The sequence below is a fragment of the Rutidosis leptorrhynchoides genome, chromosome 2 (assembly GCF_046630445.1).
Source record: "Rutidosis leptorrhynchoides isolate AG116_Rl617_1_P2 chromosome 2, CSIRO_AGI_Rlap_v1, whole genome shotgun sequence".
Lineage (NCBI taxonomy): Eukaryota > Viridiplantae > Streptophyta > Magnoliopsida > Asterales > Asteraceae > Rutidosis > Rutidosis leptorrhynchoides.
The window spans coordinates 611,574,503-611,599,464 of record NC_092334.1 but is presented as its reverse complement, the minus strand read 5'-3'; the positions used below and the strand labels follow the sequence as shown (position 1 = coordinate 611,599,464).

The window sequence follows — 24,962 nt, the reverse complement described above, 5'->3', positions numbered from 1 at the left end:
TGCTACGCCAGTGTATATCGTGTGATCCAGTAACATTTGGTTTAGGAACTTAAAATTTTACTATTAACTCCTTTTTTTTCTTTGTGTGTGTGTGTGAATTTGTGTAAACCAGTTACGGAGTATATAACAATGAGAGAGAAAAGGTCGGGTGCAAATGTAACATTAATCAAAGCTACAAATATTAAATCACATTAGTAACATCTTAGTTAATTAGTTAATAATTAATATATCTTAACAATAATCTTATTTCATTTCTCACGTCCTCGACGAATAAGCCTTTAGCCAACAGAAATACCAATTGATATTTTTTTTTTTTTTTTTTTTGAAAGGCAAAAAATATTATTATTAGAACTTAATAAGTACATGAAGGCATGAGGTTATGCCATGTGATCAGAAGATAATACAAGCCATATTACATAATCAATAGACTATCGATACATGCTTCTGTAAAATTCCAAAACAGCTAGGAGTAGTAGAGCATGCACTGGATGCATTCAGCCTTTATCATCGAACGATTTTGGATTGAGGAGCCATTGATTCCAATCGAGTGTTGTCTTCCTTGAACGTTTCGAGATCCACTCAAATGATCGTACTTGAATTTCATTTAGGATCATGGGACCGTTACCTTTCTTTCCACGAAAAATTGTTTGGTTTCGATTCTTCCAAATAAGGTATCCACTAACCCATTCTACGGCCTGCCATAACATAGAACTAAAACCCGAGTTATGTTTCCCTTGAAATATTTCATCTACGCTCGAATATGTAGATGAGCCAAGGTTCCACCATCATCGATGCACACGAGCCCATACATCTTTCGCGAAAGGACAGTGGAGCAATATGTGATCCATTGTTTCGACGTCATTATCGCATACGGAACATCGAGTTGACCCTAGATCACCGCCACGCTTGTCTAATTCTACCTTAGCCGGAATCCTTCGAAGTCTAGTGCGCCACACAAAAATCTCAATTTTTTTTCGGTAGCCTGTGATTTCGAAGAGTTTCATTTCGAGAGGTAGCCGGTTGTGTTGGATTTTCCATCAGGATCTTTTCATCAATCATTTTCGACAATACCTGTGATGAGAAGCCCCCACTGCCATGGAGCTTCCATTTCCATGTATCTATGTTTTTTTCTGCGAATTTGAATGATGATAGCATAGTGTTAAGTCCCTCAAACTCAGTTTTTGTCGATGACACGATGTTTTTTAGGGGAATGGAGTTGGAATGTATGTGGAGATGGATTGTTATTTTGTTCGTGAACGAGTTAATTGTGGCGAAATTAAGCCATGTGCGATTAGATCAGAATTTCAGAAAGCTGACATATTCACAAAAGCTCTAGGGGCGGAACGTTTTCGATTTCTTCGAAGCAAGTTAGGCGTTTAGTGACCTACACACTCCAACTTGAAGGGGAGTGTTGAGACGATGTTTTTTGGGGAATGGAGTATGTGATCTATCATCACTTATTAATACTCACAATTTAATAGGATATGTGATCTATCATCACTTATTTTTCACATCATAAAGAATTTGGTACGAGAAAAATTTTATTCTCTGGATATATATTGAAAGGCTCATACATATGGGGTTTATATAACCGTCTAAATCCTATTACATAAGGAAATTGATAAAGATAAGGAAACTAAATAATAAAGATAAGGAAACTAAATAAAAAGAATAATTGCATCCAAACTCTAATTGGCAATACGTGTGGATAATCTTCAACTCAAATACATAAATCTCAACACATCACTTATGTTTTAGACCTCTTACACCACTAAATATGCATTATTTAATATTGTAAAGCACATTTTTGATACTATATAACTAAAGAGTGATGATCCACGAATGATTACCCATTTAACATGATTGGAGTAGACAAGCAAACCCAAACCGCATAACTAATGGACACAAATCAAGCTCGCTTCATCGACAACAACAACACTCTCCACGACATCAACCTTTCGAGAGTAGCAGCCATGGCCATTAATATCATCCTTGTACTTATAATTCTGATGATTTTCCATTGAACCCGAAACGATAGAATCGCCATTCACCAACATTGAACCGCTACAATTTAAATTCCTGTTCATAACTCTTTTTATCGACGCTTTTTCATCAGAAAAACTCTCGCGACGCCCTTGAACCACCGTCGTGTTCATCATAGGAGTCCCTATACCAATTTCGGCACCCGTCACAATATCAATATTCAGAGGGTATAACTTTTCAGTTATAGTTTTTCGGACTAAGTGATCCTTCTCATTTGTCATCTTTACTCTTGTCTTTGTTTTGATCTTTTGTTCTAGTTGTTTTCGAGATCCTTTTTCCGAAAATTTGAGTTTGTTTCTAAAATGCATTTCTTCGGTCACTTTCGTTCTTAATATGCCTAAGCTTGAATGTATCCAACCAATTGTGGATGTTCTTCTTTCTATTTCAATCTCGAATTCACCATCAAGCCCATCGAAATCATAATCGTCTTCGATCTCCATAGAAGGAGTTGTATACTCCACAAACGCTTGAACATTCGAATGATCCAACCACATGTGCAAATTTGCACTTACAAGCCAATATGAAACACCATTAGTAACCTGAAAACTGATTGAATGCTTCTTATTATCCAAAAGAAACCCTAAATACGGAGTGAATTCGATATCATAAGAAGGAAGATCGAAAGCTCCAATCGCTACAAATGGTCTCCAAAGCAAAGGATTAATCCCATTCGTATATATAACCGGATATGGAGTCACTATTCCCACCAATTTATCGTCAATCGTCACCAAAACTTCACGATACGGTCCCTTAATTTTCTTATTCGATAAATCGTAAGCTTTTAGATACGAATCCGGAGGATTCATGTACCAAAACTCATCATCACCATGAAACGAAACATACAATTCAAGCACCGCCTTATAAGTTCGTTTCGAAATTTCAACATTAGCCATTTTCACATCAAATTCATCTTGAATTCGAAACCAACACCCTTCATCAATCGTTGTAGATATCGGTATGATCAAATCAGCTGGCTGATGTTCACGAATTAACCCTAATTTATCATAGTTTACTCTATCATCCTTATAACTAATCAATTTTCTATTCAAATTGCTTGTTTCAAACTTGGAGTAGAATATAAACGAGACATTAACGGAGTAATTAACGCCTTCGTTAATTAGGTTTTCGAGCATAACAGAAAGTGTGAGATTATTTTGAGTAATAATTGAAAAATACCTAGTAACATCCTTTCGAACATTCCAAAAGATCGTTTCGTTATCAGAAGGATTAGCCATACTAGTACGTAACAACTCGACTCCTTCAATCCAAACACCGGCAATGTTGTGACCTATAGGTTGACCTATACATTCAGCATGAAACTCGAGGACCGCGTGAGACCACTCACACGTGGTGGAAGGTGGCGTGTAGTCAACGGTGACGTAATTAGTCGTGTTTTCGAAGGTGTGATTGAGTACGTTGATAGAGCATGAGGGAGCAATGTTGTTAGGAGGAAGTTGTTGGGTGAGTTCATAGTATTGTTGTTGAGGTGTTTCAAAAGGTGTGATGAAATTGGTGTAATTATGTGGTTGTGAGAATGTAGACGGAATTGTGATGGTGAAGAATAGCAGAGTAATGGTGACTATGTTCATGGTGTTTATCTGATGTATGAAGTGAGAAATGGAAGTTTGGGGGTTTATACTTATAAAGAGAAGTGTTCAGAAAGGTTGCATAAATTATGGTGTTGGTACATATTGCATCACTAAGTAGTATTTTTTGATTTTTTGTTATTATATTTTCATTTAGATCACTCTTTAGATCCATATATATTCGAATTTTCTCCCAAAACAAAAAGAGATATTATAAGTTACTAATTTAATTACGGTGATCAATCACTATTCACAATAGTAAACATGTAAATACCTAAAATTTTGAGAATATTTTGATAAATTTATTTTCTATTTTAACTTTTTCTACTTTTTCTTTACTTTTTTTTTTCTCATTCCTTTTTCATTCATTTATTTCTAACGTTTAATTGTCTGACCGTTAACCTTTTATTTACCGTTGAATTAGCCGACCATTAACCGACCGGTTAATCTTTTTTTAACGTTCAATTTAATGACTGTTAACCAATCAATACCACTCCACAGCGAAACGCGGGGTTTTTTTTTTTTTTTTATTATCTCTGTTGATGCTAATATCAGTGTCCTCACATAACATATTGAGAACGTAAGTGAGGGCGAAAGGGATATCCTTGGCCTTATGGGATTGTTGAAGCTCTTCTCATTAAATACCTTTATAACGACTGTTTGTACAATAACCGGCAATTAGTATGAGTATGGAGACATACAAGTCACAGAGATTGGAATTGGGTGATTATGGTTTTGATTATGTTCGCTAGCGATTCCCCGAAGGTAACAGTCAGGAAACTGTTTTACGCTACCGAAGCAAATGGTATAACATCATTGTGTTATTATGTGTGTCTGGATTGAATGTGGAATGTTTCCTGCATTCTATACCATTTATAAGTGAAATGGAACGGCTTTCCATACCAGTTCGCTAGTTCCCAATGATTTTGGATCACTAGTTGACTTTCCCTTTTGGTAAACCTGCAAAGGAAAGTGAGCTTGTCCCCTTTCCTTTGTGGTATAGGCGTGCACCGAGCTAGGAATAGTTTTGCTAGTCTTGACATTGTAATTGACCGAGGTTTTACGGGCTCTAAGCTCACTGTTGTTGCTCTGATTTCATGACCTCGTTCACTGTAGCTGGAGTTTCCTTCGTTCCATATATTGTAGCCATATCCTCCGAAGCAAACTTTGAAGTTGATAATCGTGCCGGAGGTGGGGTACACTATCAATGACAAACACACTCTCATTTATCTTCGACGGAATTCAAACTCATAAGTTCAAGTCTAATGAGACTCTTTGATACCGCTGGACCAAAAACCATTTGATTTCTCGACATATACTAACTTAACATAGTGTCATAGACACTATCTGGGCAGTGTTCATTGATGAAGTATGACTTAACGATCAACGAAGGGAGTAATAAATGACTAGTGTCTAATGATAAAAGTATGACTTAACGCTAATCTTTTAGTCGCACTTCACGTGATCGGATTAATTAACATAGTCTCTGGTGTTCATATTATAGCGCGACCGAGATATTAATTCCCGTGAAATCTCGCACCTCCTTGATAAAGTCATTAAACGTGGGTGACAGTTGAATGGCCGTAACCGTCACCTTCTAAAAGGTATTTGATGAATAGTTAATGAAGGGTATTTGATGAATAGTTAATGGCCCTTCACTATCTGCTCTTCATCCCTACAATTAATTTCCAATGCAGTGTAAGTCTGAAAGACACAAGATACACACAACTTATTTGCCATTATTTGAATCATCTCATTCTCAATCACCTTGCTTGCTTAAACTATCTACGTGAAATCATTATTTTATGTGAGATTATACACATCAATTAGAAAGGAGTGTTTCAAGAATCTCATTCATTTCACTAAAGTCATGTTTGGCTTGATGATATGAAACCATAAGTAATACAGCGTACACATTTTAATTTCAAGGAAAATATAAATAACCTTTAACATATAATTACTACCAATCTAGCACATGGCTCACGAGGGAGTGACAACATGCATAAGTTAACATCGTCATTCGTCACTATCTAATAATACGAACATTATTTGGTGTATATCCATGTGACAAAGTGACGGAGTAATCCTACTTTGAGCGTAAATCTGATGGTACTGTAATGCATGCTCAGGTTTTGGAATTACTGATTTTAAAGGCAAATTCTATCTTGTGTTTCTAAATTCCATTGATGGAACCAAATAATTAAAAAATACGGACCGTCACAATAGCATCATATTGCATTTTGTTAGAAAGGCTAAACAATGTCATTCACATAATTGAAGAGTGAACTTTTTTAGATCTCACACCTATCAATAATACATTTGTTACATATATACAAAACAAAAACTAAAAACATAAAATTTGGACCGTTGTACATCCCTCTAATTTTGTCATTGTAGTGCGGTGACAAAATAGAAGTAGAAAGATTGAGCAAATGACTAGCCAAAAAAAATGACTAACCAAAAGACTATAAATCTATAATTAAGTTGATATGCTTAAATGCCTAATAATTAACAATGAGTAAACGGCGTTTATCATCTTACGACTTAGCTATATCGTTTATGTATTACTCCGTTGATTAAAAAATGAATCTCAGACAAAGTGGAATAAATTACGCCCACCGTGGGGCTCGAACCCACGACCACAAGGTTAAGAGCCTTGCGCTCTACCAACTGAGCTAGAAGGGCTTTGTTCATTTTTGCTATTATGCTCAATTGATTCAATGTTGAGATTATTTAAGCATTGTTTTTTGTCCCGGTAGAAACATCATCAATTACTCCGTACGTTATTTTATTGCTGTTTTTTATTTTTTATCTGGACTGAACTGAGATAATATACATTTTTTTTTTTGTACAGCAGTTATTGAGGTAACATTCACTTTTAAATATCGTTTTGCATTAGATCTGGATGAGTGATATTATCATTATCAATGGTAAAAATCGTTGATGGATAAAGAGAACTGTTTCTTGCTGAAAAGTCAATGGTTGGTGATGGTAGGCTACCTACCATTTTCCTTTCCGTAATATTTGAGGTACAAATGAGACTTTCTCATTTGATTTACTCCACCTAACCCTCATTTGTGGTACTATAAATAGAGGAGGTTTCAAGCTCTTCAGTGCATCCCAAAACATTCAATCTTCTTTCTAATATTCTTCTTGTGTTCTAATAGTATAATAGAGAGTTTGTGAGATTAATCTCCCAATTACAAGAGATATAAAGATTAGTGATTATCCTTGTAATTAGAGAGAAGTGTAATTCCTATTATTCATATTAGTGAAACGTTTCCTTCCTTGTCCGTAGTTTTTACCCTATTGGGGTTTTCCACGTTAAATCTCGGTGTCACTTTATTGTCGCTATTTCATTTATTACTAGCGGTTTGCTATAATTCGGTGTCGCTTTTCTCAACAAGTGGTATCAGAGCTAAGGTCTACTATCTTGTGTGTATTAATCTACTTATCGTATGCTCTGTGGTTGCCACGGGAGTGGATCGTCCACATCAGAAAATAAGTAAGATTATTTTCACTCGGTAAAAGTCCTTGGGTGTTATTTCAAGAAAAATAATATTGTCGAAAAGAAGATTGTAATTATAGCAATGTCTACGAAATTTGAAATTGAAAAGTTCAACGAGAGTAACTTCTCATTATGGAAACTAAAGATGAAAGCTATTCTGAGAAAGGATAAGTGTTTGGCGGCCATCAGTGGACGTTCCGCTGAAGTCACTGATGAAAAATGGGAAGAGGTGGACGGCCAGGCTATCGCAAATCTTCATCTGGCACTAACAGATGGCGTTTTGTCTAGCATTGAAGAAAAGAAGAAGGCGAAAGAGTTTTAGGATCACCTCGTAAAATTGTACGAGACCAAATCACTCCACAACAAGATATTCCTTAAGAGGAAACTTTATGCGCTACGCATGAATGAATCTACTTCAGTTAATGAGCACATTAATTCTTTGAATACTCTATTTTCTCAACTCGCTTCATTAAGCTGCAATATAGAGGCAAAAGAACGTGCTGAACTTTTACTTCAGAGTCTACCTGATTCGTATGATCAACTCATTATTAACTTAACCAATAATGTTCTCTCGGAGTATCTAGTCTATGATGAAGTTGCGGCTGCTATTCTAGAAGAAGAAAATCGACGCAATAACAAGGAGGACAAACAGGCCGGTTCACGACAAGTGGAGGCCTTATTGGTGTCAGGAGGGAGATCAACGGAACGTGGCCCAAGTGGGAATCACAATCATGGTAAACCGAAGTCTAAAAAGAAGAAGACCTATACATGCTACAATTGTGGCAAGAAAGGTCACCTGAAGAAGGATTGTCGGAGTTTAAATAACTCAAATCCTCAAAGAAATATTGCAAGCACTTCAGATGATGGGACTGCTTTGGTTAGTAAGGCAGTGGTAGCAAATGAAGGTAGAAAGACATTTGTTGATGTCTGGTTATTTGACTCGGGAGCTACTTTTTACATGACCCCTAGAAGAGAATGGTTCAAACAATATGAACGTATCTCAGGAGGATCTGTATACAGTTACAATGATCATGAACTAAAGATCATTGGAATTGGAGATATCATTCTGAAGATGCATGATGGTACAGTTCGTACTATTCAAGGTGTACGACACGTGGTGAAATGCCCCGTTCATATACATTATAAACGATTCACAATAGTTGATTTCATCGCGAGGTACTTGACCTCTATATGATACATTTTACAAACATTGCATTCGTTTTTAAAAGACAAACTTTCTTTACATCGACAATTGACAGGCATGCATACCATTTCATAATATCCACTATCCAACTATAATTGACTTAATAATAATCTTGATGAACTCAACGACTCGAATGCAACGTCTTTCAAAATATGCCATGAATGACTCCAAGTAATATCCTTAAGATGAGCTAATGCACAGCGAAAGATTTCTTTAATACCTGAGAATAAACATGCTTTAAAGTGTCAACCAAAAGGTTGGTGAGTTCATAGGTTTATCGTAAACAATAAAATTCACCATTTTAATAGACCACCAGATTTAATATTCCCATAACCATTATGCATAAAATTCATTCATATGGATTGAACACCTGGTAATCGACCTTAACAATTTGCATATAGAATATACTCATCATTCCGGGACAACTTCGGACATGATAAATTTGCCATAATTTCGGGAAAACTTCGGACATGATAAATTCACCATCATTTCGGGAAAACTTCGGACATGATAAATTCGCCATCATTCCGGAAAAACTTCGGACATGATAAATTCACCATCATTCCGGGAAAACATCGGACATGATAAATTCGCCATCATTCCGGGAAAACATCGGACATGATAAATTCGCCATCATTCTGGGAAAACATCAGACATGATAAATTCGCCATCATTCCGGGAAAACATTGGACATGATAAATTCTCCATCATTCCGGGAAAACATCGGACATGATAAAAAGGGCACATTCGATTTCGATAATTCAACCATAGGATGTAGTTTCGATTACTTGTGTCTTTTTCGTAAAACAGTTATAAAAGTATTTCATGTATTCGCAGTTCAAAATATATTTCAAAAGCATTTAACAAAACAGTTATAAAAACAGCGCATGTATTCTCAGTCCCAAAAATGTAAAGAGTAAAAGGGAATCAAATGAACTCACCATATTGTATTTTGTAGTAAAAATACATATGACGGCATTGAACAACGTAGGGTTGGACTCGGATTCACGAACCTATATCATTTATATGTATATATTAAAACATATAATCGTAACTGAATAAATTTATTTATTATATCTTAATTTATATATTATATATATTTAATTTGTGTATATATTCAAAATGATTAATATTTATATAGTTATATTAATATATCCATATTTATATGCATAATTGTTTAGTGTTATATTTAAAAATCAATAGTTTGTTATATGTAAGTATTTATATAAATAATATTAATAGGTTTGATATATATATATATATATATATATATATATATATATATATATATATATATATATATATATAGTTATGGTAATGGTTTTAGTATTTACATAATAATACTCATGATAAGATATATAATAATACTTATAACGATAATAATCATATTAATGACTATAGTACTTAATATGATAATTATAATACCAATACCAATAGTAATTATAACACTAGTGATAATGATAATAATAGTAATAATAATAATAACCATAATATTTATAGTAATATTACTTTTACTAATACTAATAATAGTGATATTTATAATAGTAATACTTATAATACTATTAGTAATGATAATAATGGTAATAATAATTATAACTATGTTAATAATAATACTAATGCTTATAATTTATACTAATACTAATATTTAATGAAAATAATAATAACATAATAAAAATGATAATTTTTAATCATTCTCATAATACTATCGGTATTCCTAATCTTTTATATACATATACTTCTATGCATCTTGTTAATAATTTTATAACCTTTTATATCCATATGCTCATATAATTATAATCATAATCATAACATAATAAATTTCATTTTTATACAAATCTCATTATACTATTATTAAGGTTACGATTTATGATAATTTCAGTAACAATATTATTAATAATACTAATAGTAATAATAATAATACTAATTGTAATAGTAATAATAATTATGATATTCATAATACTTAATAATAGTAATACAACTAATAATAATACCATTACTTAATAATAATACTAATATTAATTAGTGGTATTACTTATTATTAACTAATATGATAAAATTAATAATAATCATATCATAAATTTTAACATAATAATAACAATTTATAATAGCAATAACAATAATAATAATAATCATAATGAAAATGATAATAATAATAATAATAATAATAATAATAATAATAATAATAATAATAATAATAATAATAATAATAATAATAATAATAATAATAATAATAGATGCAATAATAATAAAATGGCTACCTTTAAAAATAAGCTTCCTAAAAAAAAACTGCCGTCCCCCGGGCTCGAACCCCCGACCTCTCGCATACCCGACTAACTCCTTAACCATTCAGGCTGTTGCCTGTTTTCTGATTTATACCCTACTTATAATTATATAACCCGTATATTTATCTGTTTCAATCCCCTTCTATCTTCTTCACGATTAACTCGACTGGAACAATCATAGCAACCAAACAATGAACTGGGTTTTGAATTTGTAAACGACACAAAATAAACTGATTATGGGAATTTACAATATCAGTAAAGAAAGTAAATAAAAATCAATATCAGCATCAGTAGCTGAATACGAGAAAAAAATTATAAACTCAAAATCTGATTTCAAGATTCGAACCCTTTTTGCTTATGATTATAACATGAAATACGTTCTAAAACCTTTATAGAAACTTCTGAAATTAACAATTGAACTTAAAACTTATACAAGAACTCGAATTGGATTAAAGAAAAATTGTTGACTTTTTAAATTATAAACTTTGACTCACGAATTCGGGTTTGTTATGAAAAATTGGGATATGAGATTTTGCAGAAAGTTTGAGTAATAGATTCCTAACAAGACTACACTTTTAGATTTTGAAATGGGATTCGAATTCGAAGTTTTGATAAAATGGGTGAAGAATAGAGGTCGACCCTTTTTTTTTATATCTATTTTAATTCAAATTCGCGGTAAATCATTAAATGGATTGAGGTACTACTTATAATCCATCACAGTTGTTGTATAGTGAGTGTTCGAAATCGACCTGTAGCTGATTGCAGATAAGGAGTAGACAGGAGCGAATTAAAGAAAAAGAAAAAATAAAGAAAAGGTATAATTCGATCGTGATTTACAGCGAATTTTGTTATTATATGTTAATTGATTCTTCAATGATCTGTCAACACAGGAATAAGGAAATAATACAAAATTTTTGATAGAGACTCGTAACTGATCAGGTAATTATTTGCCTTTTTATTTTATAAATATTAGTAAAAATAAATATATTAATAATAATAATAATAATACTAATAATAACCAATATAATAATAATGATAATAAAAATCTTAAAAATGATGTTACTAATGATAATAATGATAAATTGTGTTATTTTTATAATAATCTTTATTTTATTAATAATTATTTTAATGGTAATGGTAATTATAAAAATAAAAATAATAAACATCTTAATAATAACTAAGATCATAAATTTTATTACTTTACTATATATAATAATACTGATCTTCATGATGATAACAATAATATTAGTAATTTAGATGTATCAAATTTTATATTTATAATAATATTAATAATACTGATATTAATAATAATAATGAAAGTAATAACATTAATATAACAGCTATAGTTTAATTTGTAATTTATTACTTTAATATTACATATTACTAATTATGTAATATTTAATATTTGTATGATAAATATATATATATATATATATATATATATATATATATATATATATATATATATATATATATATATATATATATATATAATACATATGATGTTTATATCTTTTATATATATTCCAATATACATCTCGTAATAATTATTTATAGGAATCATATATATTTATATATAGTCTCATATTAAATTAAAACTCAATTATTTTGTATCTTATTTTTATATATCTTATTCTTATGTTTAAATTATATTTTATTATTTCCCATTTATCATATATACTTACATTATATATATATATATATATATATATATATATATATATATATATATATATATATATATATATATATATATATATATATATATATATATATTCATATATTTACACACAATTGTTCGTGAATCGTCGAAAATGGTAAAAGGGCAAATGCATTCATGTAAACTGTTCCAAAGTTTTCGAGACTCATCATTACAGACTTTGCTTATCGTGTCGAAATCATATAAAGATTAAGATTAAATTTGGTCGGAAATTTCCGGGTCGTCACAGTACCTACCCGTTAAAGAAATTTCGTCCCGAAATTTGAGTGAGGTGGTCATGGTTAACAATAAAAATGTTTTCATGACGCATACAAGCTGAAAATTCAAGTTTTATCACCATCGAGTAATATAGATAAAACAATTTGATTTTTTTTTTTTGAAGAGTACGAGTGAAGTTATCACAAAAGATTGAAATGAGTAAATGCATGTTTGTCTTAACTGGAGATGTAGTCACAGTTGATTTCCGGAATTTAAGGGATCTAGAGAAAATCTTCGAAATCTAAATAAGATTTGATTCTTCGGAACTTAAGGAAATTAGGATTTCCATTGATTAAATGCAATAATCTATTTCAATTGCTCTGTCTGTATTTCACTATAAATCCATTCCCTTATTATTTCCACACTCCCATTTTTATTTCGGAGTTTCATTCTTTTGTTTTCTCTTTTTGCCATTAAGCACAACAATTAATGGTCCAGAATTCGTAGGTATGAAATTTCGAATGAACATGACTAATGTTCTAAGAGAGAGATTATAATAGCACGATCTTGATTGGTTAAATTACCAGAATTCAAGGGAAAATATAGGACTATCAAAAAAATATGTTCTTGATATGTTTGTAGATTAGATAAAATGTAAGAGTCGTGTAACATGGCACATGATGACGTTATGATCTGTGAATCATCACGTTTCATTAGAAACTCTGCATGACTTACTGTAATATAATCACGTTGATCAAGTATCATTATATTATACTAACTCATGCATCAACTTCCAACACTACTCCAAAAACATTCATAATTTAAACTCGAATTTTAAAGAAATTTAGAAACTAAAGTAGTTTCCTTTATGATGTAATATAGATAGCACGAAGAGATAAATAATTTCAGACGAGAATATTTATGAAAATATCTTCAGAAATGTCGAAGATATTTATGATGATATTTTGGAATTTCTAAGTTCGATGGTTGATGAAGAAGGATTTTCCGCAAGATTTTAACATGAGTACGGAGCAAGATATTCGTTGAAGGTTTCATCGGATCCAGAATTACCTGGATTCTTTGAATATATGGTATGGTTCTTGTATTTGGCCTTGGTCTCCTTTATGGTTTGCTCAATTTGTTTTTCAGTACCAAATTTTCTATCGAGTGTTCCTAACACTCCCTTCTTTATCATCAAATTTTTGGCCGTTTAGACCATCTACAATTTTTTTATGTTTTCTCTACATTTAATGCTACGATATCTGAATCATCGGTTATCAATCCGAGGGTGGTTTCAGGAGAATTGTATTTTTAGATGATTAAACGCTGATGGTAATATGGTGGAATATAAAAGGTTCCCCGGTAACAATAAAAGAACACCCATATATATCAACGTGATAATAAGGTTATTTCGAATGAAAAGTCGAAGTTGACTTGCTAGATCTGTGACAAAATTTGCTACTTTGAAAGGAATTACCAAGTTATTTTGGGTAATAATAACACTTAAAGGAATTAGCACAGATACTTGTTAAACGTTTACTCAGGTTCCGAGTGTTTTCAGGTGCATAACTATATGCATCAATCTTTCTTCCGTAGATGAAGTGCGGTTGGTTCATCCTCTCGATTGAGGTGTTTTCAAGAATTATGAAAGGTTTGAATGTAGATTATAATCGTCGAGATACAAATGAGGTTTAAGATGAACTCAAGTGGCAAACTTGAATAAATATTTAGTTTCATATGTTATAATCAATATTTTAATTCATTTTAATTCATTTTAATTGTCCAATGTTATTAGTCCACAGTTAACAGTCCAATAATTCATATATAGTTTAATATATAATATTCGAATTAATTAATACGTATCATAACCCGTGTACATGTCTCAGACTCGATCACAACTCAAAGTATATATATTATTATAGAATCAACCTCAACCCTGTATAGCTAACTCGATCATTACTGCATATAGAGTGTCTATGGTTATTCCAAATAATATATATAGATGCGTCGTTATATTATGTCAAAACATTGTATACGTGTCCCGATATTTAAAATGCGTAAATAACAGTATTTAAATGACGATAAATAAAGTGCGTAAAATAAATAACAGAAATTAAATGACGATAAATAAAATTGCGAGAATATAAATTGCGATAAATAAATTGCGATAATAAAATTTAATAAGGAATTAACAGTTAGCTAGGAACAGTTAGCTAGGATTTTGTTAGCGTGGATTCTTAACAAAATTTCTCATAGTTAATTTGTTTGTTTCTAACAAATTTTATTTTGTCCAATGTTTTCTTTATTATGCCACTTGTTAGATTCTGATAGGTCAAAATCCAAATATGAAATTGAATGAAAATGGTTATTCTGCGGTGAATGGATACGTATATCGGTAGTTGTAAATAGGATAGTAAATGACTGTTAAATTAGATTTGAAAGAATGTACGGTGTAACTTATTAATGTGAAATCTAAATATTCCTCTGGTATTACCTACCCGTTAAAATATTTTCACCATTAACAGTTTGTACAAAAGAGTTTTTAATTACAACCTTTATGAAAACATATATACATATATATTTTCTTCAGATGTAATCATGGATTTAATGAGTTAATATGATATTAATCTCATTTGATTTACCGTTAGAACTAGAATACATAATCTCTAAAACATTAGAGATTACATAATCATCATGAAGAACGAAGATGTAGAACGTCATGTAGAACGATGATTATACTCGAGGTACAGAATGAGATGTTGAGGCATGTGATGTTGAAGCTTGGGTTATTGGTGGTACTGGTATTGATATTGGTGATACTGTTGGTGCCGGTGATGTTGTTGAAGCTGGTACGTTTTGCACTATATTTTCCAAGGCTACAACTCGGGCGCGAAGCTCGTTGACTTCTTCTATTATACCAGGATGATTGTCGGTTCGGACGAGCGGATGAATGAGGTTTAGAATCTGAGATAGTATATGATTGTGACGAGATACTCTGGAAATGAGAGAGAAAATGGTGTCTCGAACAGGTTCGCCGGTAAACGCTTCGGGTTCATTATCAAGAGGTGAATTCGGTTGGTGGAAGGGATCGCCTTCTTCGCGTCTCCATTGATTAAGTCGACTACGAACCCATCAGATGAATTTGGGATGGCTGATTGGCTGATTCATTATGGTGGCGTTGCTTCTGGAGCTTAGGTGAACATCCATGTTGGAGTAGCTGTCGAATTCCGAAGAACTTGAACTAGTGGCGAGTTCCATTAGTACGATTGAATAAAGAATTTTTCGATATGAAATGATTTCCGGCTATCGAATGGTATTCTAATTACATAGAATACCTATACATAGTACAAAAGATCCCATAGATTACGGAGGAAATTAAGGAAACGTGTCAGATAAAGTCTACAGTAACAGATACGCTAAGATATGGATTAGCAAATACGCTAAGATATGAATTTGTCTATACACTATTCATGCAATCAATGCAGTAAGATGTGTCTAGACTAAGAATGATAAGCAGGAAATTTCCTAAGGATGCTAAGCAGATGATTTCTAACTAGAAATGATAAGCAAAACTTTTGACATGCAGACACGGTCGAAGTCCAGACTCATTAATGCATCCTAACAACTACTAGCTAGACACACTAATGCAAGAACTGGTTCGCTAAGACCACCACTCTGATACCACCTGAAATTAGTGGGGACAACCACCGTCCAACCCAGTGCCTTCCCAGCTAACCGCCTGGTGACCACTGAGTGTACCTCAGATACTGATTTTAGGGCCTGCCTTTCGGCTACTGCTAACCCTTGTAAGGGATCGCAAGGAGTAAGAGCCAAATCTTCGTCACAGGTAACACCGTGCGAACCTCCTTTACGACTAACCTGCCACACATGGACGCAGTTATACCAGCTCTGATACCAACTGAAATTCCCCGTTCATATACATTATAAACGATTCACAATAGTTGATTTCATCGCGAGGTACTTGACCTCTATATGATACATTTTACAAACATTGCATTCGTTTTTAAAAGACAAACTTTCTTTACATCGACAATTGACAGGCATGCATAACATTTCATAATATCCACCATCCAACTATAATTGACTTAATAATAATCTTTATGAACTCAACAACTCGAATGTAACGTCTTTCAAAATATGCCATGAATGACTCCAAGTAATATCCTTAAGATGAGCTAATGCACAGCGAAAGATTTCTTTAATACCTGAGAATAAACATGCTTTAAAGTGTCAACCAAAAGGTTGGTGAGTTCATAGGTTTATCGTAAACAATAAAATTCATCATTTTAATAGACCACCAGATTTAATATTCCCATTTCCCATAACCATTATGCATAAAATTCATTCATATGAATTGAAAACCTGGTAATCGACCTTAACAAATTGCATATAGAATATCCTCATCATTTCGGGACAACTTCGGACATGATAAATTTTCCATCATTCCGGGAAAACTTCGGACATGATAAATTCGCCATCATTCCGGGAAAACTTAGGACATGATAAATTCGCCATCATTCCGGGAAAACATCGGACATGATAAATTCGCCATCATTCGGGGAAAACATCGGACATGATAAATTCGCCATCATTCCGGGAAAACATCGGACATGATAAATTCGCCATCATTCCAGAAAAACATCGGACATGATAAAAAGGGCACATTCGATTTCGATGATTCAACCATAGGATGTAGTTTCGATTACTTGTGTCTTTTTCGTAAAACAGTTATAAAAGTATTTTATGTATTCGCAGTTCAAAATATATTTCAAACGCATTTAACAAAATAGTTATAAAAACAACGCATGTATTCTTAGTCCTAAAAATGTAAAGAGTAAAAGGGAACCAAATGAACTCACCATATTGTATTTTATAGTAAAAATACAAATGACGGCATTGAAGAACGTAGGGTTAGACTCGGATTCACGAACCTATATCATTTATATGTATATATTAAAACATATAATCGTAACTGAATAAATTTATTTATTATATCTTAATTTATATATTATATATATTTAATTTGTGTATATATTCAAAATGATTAATATTTATATAGTTATATTAATATATCCATATTTATATGCATAATTGTTTAGTGTTATATTTAAAAATCAATAGTTTGTTATATGTAAGTATTTATATAAATAATATTAATAGGTTTGATATATATATATATATATATATATATATATATATATATATATATATATATATATATATATATATATATATATATATATATATATATATATATAGTTATGGTAATGGTAATGGTAATGGTTTTAGTATTTACATAATAATACTCATGATAAAATATATAATAATACTTATAATGATAATAATCATATTAATGACTATAGTACTTATAATGATAATTATAATACCAATAGTAATTATAACACTAGTGATAATGATAATAATAGTAATAATAATAATAATAATAATAATAATAATAATAATAATAATAATAACCATAATATTTATAGTAATATTACTTTTACTAATACTAATAATAGTGATATTTATAATAGTAATACTTATAATACTATTAGTAATGATAATAATGGTAATAATAATTATAACTATGTTAATAATAATACTAATGCTTATAATTTATACTAATACTAATATTTAATGAAAATAATAATAACATAATAAAAATGATAATTTTTAATCGTTCTCATAATACTATCGGTATTCCTAATCTTTTATATATATATACTTCTATGCATCTTGTTAATATTTTTATAACCTTTTATATCCATATGCTCATATAATTATAATCATAATCATAACATAATAAATTTCATTTTTATACAAATCTCATTATATTATTATTAAGGTTACGATTTATGATAATTTCAGTAACAATATTATTAATAATACTAATAGTAATAATAATAATACTAACGGTGATAGTAATAATAATTATGATATTCATAATACTTAATAATAGTAATACAACTAATAATAATACCATTACTTAATAATAATACTAATATTAATTAGTGGTATTACTTATTATTAACTAATATGATAAAATTAATAATAATCATATCATAAATTTTAACATAATAATAACAATTTATGTGATGACCCAGAAATTTCTGACCAAATTTAAACTTAATCTTTGTATGATTAACGTTTCCGACACGATAATCAAAGTCTGTAATGTTGAGTCACGAAAGTTTTGGAACTATATTCATATAATCAATTATTCTTTGACTGTTCTCGATGATTCACGAATAATATATATATATAACTTAATGTGCATATATATATATATATATATATATATATATATATATATATATATATATATATATATATGATTTTAAGTTATTTAGTAAAAGATAGTAACATTCGTTTGTTAATTCGATTGATATTTAGATAAGTGAACTAAAACGTTTAAGATGAACAAGTAAAACACTAATTTGCTATAGTATTTTCGAATTGCTACAGTACCCAAAATGCTACAGTATTTTCAAAAATCACTATTTGCTACAGTAACTTGCTACAGTAAAACATTATTTCAAAATGAAAATGTATATATATATTTTACAAGGTGATAAAATAAAATAATAACTTAAACTTAAAACGATTTGATTTAAAATAATATTATTAAATATATATTAATAAATAGTGAGACGATGATTTATAGAAGTAAATGACCGAAACACTCGAAAGTTTAAGATGCACTTTGAGTGATATAGTTTATTGATAATTTAAGACTATATTTTGACAAAGGTACGAGTCATGAAACATAAAATGCTAGTTTTCTTTGCGTACGAAACAACGTTCGAAAAACCGGAACCGGGACATGAGTCGAGTGATGACGTACGACTTATCAGAACAAAAATTACAATTCAACTATGCACGTGAATTTAATATAATATATAATTAATTATATAAATTATATATTATAAAATTAATATAAAATTATGTCGACTAGGAAGAAACCAAAACATTGTGAGCTGGAAAATACATCCATGCGATCACATGGATAACCAGCACAAACCCCATGCGATCGCATGGGGGCTGGTGACAGGAGAGATACTATAAATTGCTCGATTTCGGTTCTGTTTTTCTCACACTCTTCTTAATATTACTCCATAAGTATTTATTTATTTATTTATTTATTATTATTATTATTATTATTATTATTATTATTATTATTATTATTATTAAAGATTAATATTATTATTAATCTTATTATTAGTAGTATGAGTATTATTATTTATACATAAAATACTACGACGAGGTCATAAGCGTGTCACTTTCAAAATATGTTTTCGAGCGGGATAGAGTTAAGGAAATTATGAGTTATAGCTATGGAGGTTATGTGTAATGTTCGTGGGTATTGTTCGCAAGTCAAACCTAGTGTTTATCATCTCCATTGCGTCTACGTACTTTCCTGCAATATTGAATCACAATATTGATACGTGAGCATTCATATCTTATCTTTTATATATTAATTGTGTATCCATGTCTAGTGCTCGAGTATATATATTTATGCATGCATGTATTCTAAATTTCATCGTTAAACAGTTTATAATGAATCACGAATTAAATACATATATTACTGGTAAAAGGTATATGATATACATGTTTTTGGAAAGCTGGCGAAAAATCAATAACTTTTCATTTAGATATCGAATAATTTCGATGAACGGATTAAAAGATATGATCAACTGAATTATGATTAACGTTAATTGAAATTGCTTTTGAATCTACAATTAAGATTTAAAAAACTTGTTTACGAGATTGATAAATTGGATTTTTGAATATTACCAACCGAGTAAATGAATCCTTATATAAGGTACGTCTCGTTTTGTTAAACAACTGTCAAAATTGACTTTTTGAAAAGACTTTAGATAACTTTTGTATGTCGATATCGAGCATTAGGATTATGATACACTATGACCTGACCTAGCTTGATAGACATTTATTGACCAACATATGTTCTCTAGGTTGAGATCTACGGTTATTTGGTAATCCGAGATTCAGTCACATTTTGGTGAACGAATTTATGTGCTGCTAAGGTGAGTTTCATTTGCTCCCTTTTTAATTGCTTTTGCAATCTATATTTTTGGGCTGAGAATACATGCACTTTATTTTAAACGCAATGGATACAAGTACATACTAAATTCTACACTGAGTTTGAACCGAAAATCCCTTAGCTTTGGTAACTAGTAACTGCCAGTTATAAGAACTGGTGGGCGCGAGTAGTTGTATATGGATCCATAGGGCTTGACATCCCATCTGTTTCAGGTATAGAAACCCTAGCCTGAACTATAAAACAGACGTATGCTATTTGAGGTTAGTACACGTTGGATTGCTTGTATTGTACATGTTGGTTGCATGTATATTAAAATAGGGGTACTTATTATAACGTTAAAGTTTAGTTACCAGGGTGCTCAATCTTGTAGAATATTTTGATAAACGTTTCTGGACGAAACAACTGAAATCTTGTGATCCACCTTTATATACAGATTATATAAAACAATAAAACTATGAACTCATCAACCTTTGTGTTAACACTTGTTAGCATGTTTATTCTCAGGTTTCCTAGAAGTCTTTCGCTGTTTGCTTATGTGTTAGACAAGCTATGTGCATGGAGTCTTACATGACATATTTTTCAAGGAAACGTTGAATTCACCAAATCATCACCATGTATCTTATTTTGACTGCATTGTCAATGGAAGTATTATTGTAAACTATTATTTACGTTGATTGTCTATATGTAGAAATCATCAGATGTCGAAAACCTTTGATTTAAATATTCATTTATGGTGTGCCTTTTTAAAAAAATGCAATGTTTACAAAACGTATCATATAGAGGTCAAATACCTCACAATGAAATCGATGAATGACGTGTTCGTCCATATGGATTTGGAGCGATTGTCACAGTTGGTATCAGAGCGTTGGTCCTAGTGAACCAGGTCTTGCATGAGTGTGTCTAACTGATAATTGTTAGGATGCATCAGTAAGTCTGGACTTCGACCGTGTCTGCATGTTAAAAGTTTTGCTTATCATTTCTTGTCAGAAATTACATGCTTATCATTCTTAAGTCTAGACACATTTTTCTGCATTTATTGCATAAATAGTGTATAGACAAAAATTCATATCTTAGCGTATCTGTTACTGTAAACTTTTTCTGACATCTTCCGAAAATTTCTCCGTGATTTATGGAATTTGGTATTATATATACATATGTAAATTATGTATTGAAGAATACCAAACTAAATTCTATAATCTAATTCATATCAAAAATCATCTCCCTAATTATACAAGATGGATCCTGTATGTAGTTCAAATTCCTTAAACTCTGACAGCTATTCCGATATGGATATTCACCTGAATTCGGAAGACAGTGTAACCCGAATGGATCAACCAATTAGCCATCATCTATTCTGGATGAATTGGGGATGAGTTCGTAGCCTACTTAATTATTGGAGACAAGAAGAAGGTGATCCCTTCCATCCACCACATTGCCCTCTTGGCGAAGAACCTGAAGCACTTACCGGCGAACCTGTTCGAGACACCATTTTCTCTCTCATTTCCAGAGTATCTCATCACGATAATATACTATCTCAAATTCTAAATCTTATTCATCCGCTCATCCGAACCAACAATCATCCCGGTGTAATAGAAGAAGTCAACGAGCTTCGCGTTCGGGTAGTGGCTTTGGAGAATATGGTGCAAAGGTTACAAGCACCAGCAGTATCACCGGCATCAACAGTACCACCGACAACAACACCAACAGTACCATTACCACCACCAACAACAACCGTATCGCAAACCTCAACTTCACAATCTGTTCCACGAGCATCAACGTCATACGCACCGTAATTACCAAGAAATACCAGCAACAATAACCGATGAAGTATTAACTCATTTCCCCTGAAGAAATTTTATGTATATTTAGTATATATGAATTTTGAAATCAAAATAAATCTTTTCGTACTAAGCTATTACGTGTGAATCTTAACTGGTAGGTACTACTCGGTTAGTTCATATTACTAATATGCAATGATGTACATCCTTCCTTAACAACTTAACCATTGTTAACTACAATCTCTGTTTGATGATAAAGAATATCATGGTGGTAAAGATGAGAAAAAGAGAAGGTTTGGAACTGAAAAATGGATTGAGCAGACCATGAAGGAGGCTGTGGACAAATCACAAAGACTAAATCTACCTTCAAAGAATCCAAATGATTCAGTGCCTGTTGAAATCATTAGCGAATACCTTACTCCTTACTCTAAAACCTTTACGGATAATATTCTTTATCATCATCTTATCTTAAATATTCTAAGATATCATCGTATCTTCCATTATAAATATCCTCCATATTTCTGAAGATATTTTCATAACTATTCTTATCTGAATTCATTCATCTCTTCGCGCTATCTGTGTTATATCATAAAAGAAACTGTTTCAGTTTCTAAATTCTGATAATTTCGAAAAATGGATGTCTTTGAAGTAGTGTTGGGAACTGAAGCATGAGTTAGTATAATATAATGACACTTGATCAACGTGATTATATTACAGTAAGTCATGCTGAGTTTCTAATGGAACTTGATAAAGATTCACAGATCATACCCTCATCATGAACTATGTTACATAACTCTTTCATTCTATATAATCTCTAAAAATATCAAGAAAATATTTTCTTAATGATTTGATCTTTTTCGAGGTATTCTGGTAATTTGACAAGTCAGATTGTGCTATTACCATTTCTTTCTTAGAACATTAGTTATGTTCATCTGAAACTTCATACCTACGAATTCTGGACCATTATCCGCTTGATTTAAGGTCGGGAAGAGAAAACGAAAGCATGAAGCTCCGAAATATAATGGAGAATATAAAGCCCGATAACAACCCCGAAATTACAAACCGTGTATATCAATGCGTATAGCAATATAAAGACACGGAAGAATGAAAAACACTATAACCCCAAGGTAATAGTAGAAGAAAATAACTTCCTCTGGTGGCAGATGAAAAAGAAGAATGAAGGATACGATAGCCAGGAAAATATCAAGAATCAGAACTGGATAAAGCATTTTCACAATATATTGGGATGTATGAAATAAGAAAGAAGATTATAGGAGTGGTGAAAATAAATGAAACGGAAGAGGTCAATTTATAGCGAAATATCAGACATAGCAATCGAGGCAGAATACGCATTTAATCAAAGAAAATCCTAATTTTCGCAAATTCCGAAGAATCAAATCTTATTTAGATTATGAAGATTTTCTATTCCTTAAATTCCGGAAATCAATCGTAACTACGTCAAAATATAAGACGAATCTCTATTCTTTCATTTCACTCTTTTACGATAACTTCTCTCATACGCTTCGAGAAATCGAATTGTTTTATCCATATTATTCAACGGTGATAAAATTCTATTTATCAACTCATATTCGTCATGAAAACACTTTTATTGTTAGCCATGACGACCTCACTTAAATTTCGGGACGAAATTTCTTTAACGGGTAGGTACTGTGATGACCCGGAAATTTCTAACCAAATTTAAACTTAATCTCTGTATGATTAACGTTTCTGACACGATAAGCAAAGTCTGTAATGTTGAGTCACGAAAGTTTTGGAACTATATTCATATAATCAATTATTCTTTGACTGTTCTCGACGATTCATGAACAATATATATATAACTTAATGTATACACGTCTCAGGCTAGATCACAACTCAAAGTATATATATTTTTGGAATCAACCTCAACCCTGTATAGCTAACTCAAATATTACTGCATATAGAGTGTCTATGGTTGTTCCAAATAATATATATAGATGGGTCGATATGATATGTCAAAACATTGTATACGTGTCTATGGTATCTCAAGATTACATAATATGTATAATACAATATAAATTAGTTAGGATATGTTTAGTCTAGATTTGTTACAAAACTTTCGTAGCTAAAACTAGCAAGCTTATCCAATTTTGTTTTACCCGTCATTTCTTCGTTTCAAATCCGTTTTGAGTGATTCAAGTTGCTATGGTTTCATAATGAACTAAAATTTATGAAACTAAACAGAAAAAGTATAAGTTTATAGTCAGAAATACAGGTTACAAGTCATTTTTTAAAGAGGTAGTCATTTCCGTCGAAAAAACGACATCTTGATGACCATTTTGAAAAACATACTTTCACTTTGTGTTTGACCATGATTTTTGGATATAGTATCATGTTCATATGTAATATCATTTTTCCAGAAAACAAACTTCCAATTTAAAGATTAAGATACTTTTTATTTATTTTTTAACCCAAAACAGCCCTCGATTTCACTACGACGGCGTATGTCCGGTTTTACGGTGTTCTTCGTGTTTCCAGGTTTTAAATCATTAAGTTAGCATATCATATAGATATAGACATG

The 24,962-nt window shown here is 31.2% G+C and overlaps 2 protein-coding genes and 1 non-coding gene across 3 annotated transcripts; all 3 read right to left on the bottom strand.

Moving 5' to 3' along the window:
• Positions 1-494: 494 nt before the first annotated feature.
• LOC139890010 (uncharacterized) lies at positions 495-1,114 on the bottom strand. The gene is made up of 3 exons (XM_071872918.1): positions 1,072-1,114; positions 810-982; positions 495-695 (listed from the first exon to the last, which is right to left on the bottom strand). The coding sequence occupies exons 1-3, from the start codon at positions 1,112-1,114 to the stop codon at positions 495-497; spliced, it is 417 nt and encodes a 138-aa protein (XP_071729019.1).
• A 781-nt stretch (positions 1,115-1,895) lies between these two features.
• LOC139890009 (peptide-N4-(N-acetyl-beta-glucosaminyl)asparagine amidase A-like) lies at positions 1,896-3,632 on the bottom strand. The gene has a single exon (XM_071872917.1). The coding sequence runs from the start codon at positions 3,630-3,632 to the stop codon at positions 1,896-1,898; it is 1,737 nt and encodes a 578-aa protein (XP_071729018.1).
• A 2,609-nt stretch (positions 3,633-6,241) lies between these two features.
• On the bottom strand, positions 6,242-6,314 carry TRNAK-CUU (transfer RNA lysine (anticodon CUU)). Its single transcript has one exon. It is a non-coding gene; the product is annotated as a tRNA-Lys (tRNA).
• Between the last annotated feature and the right edge of the window lie 18,648 nt (positions 6,315-24,962).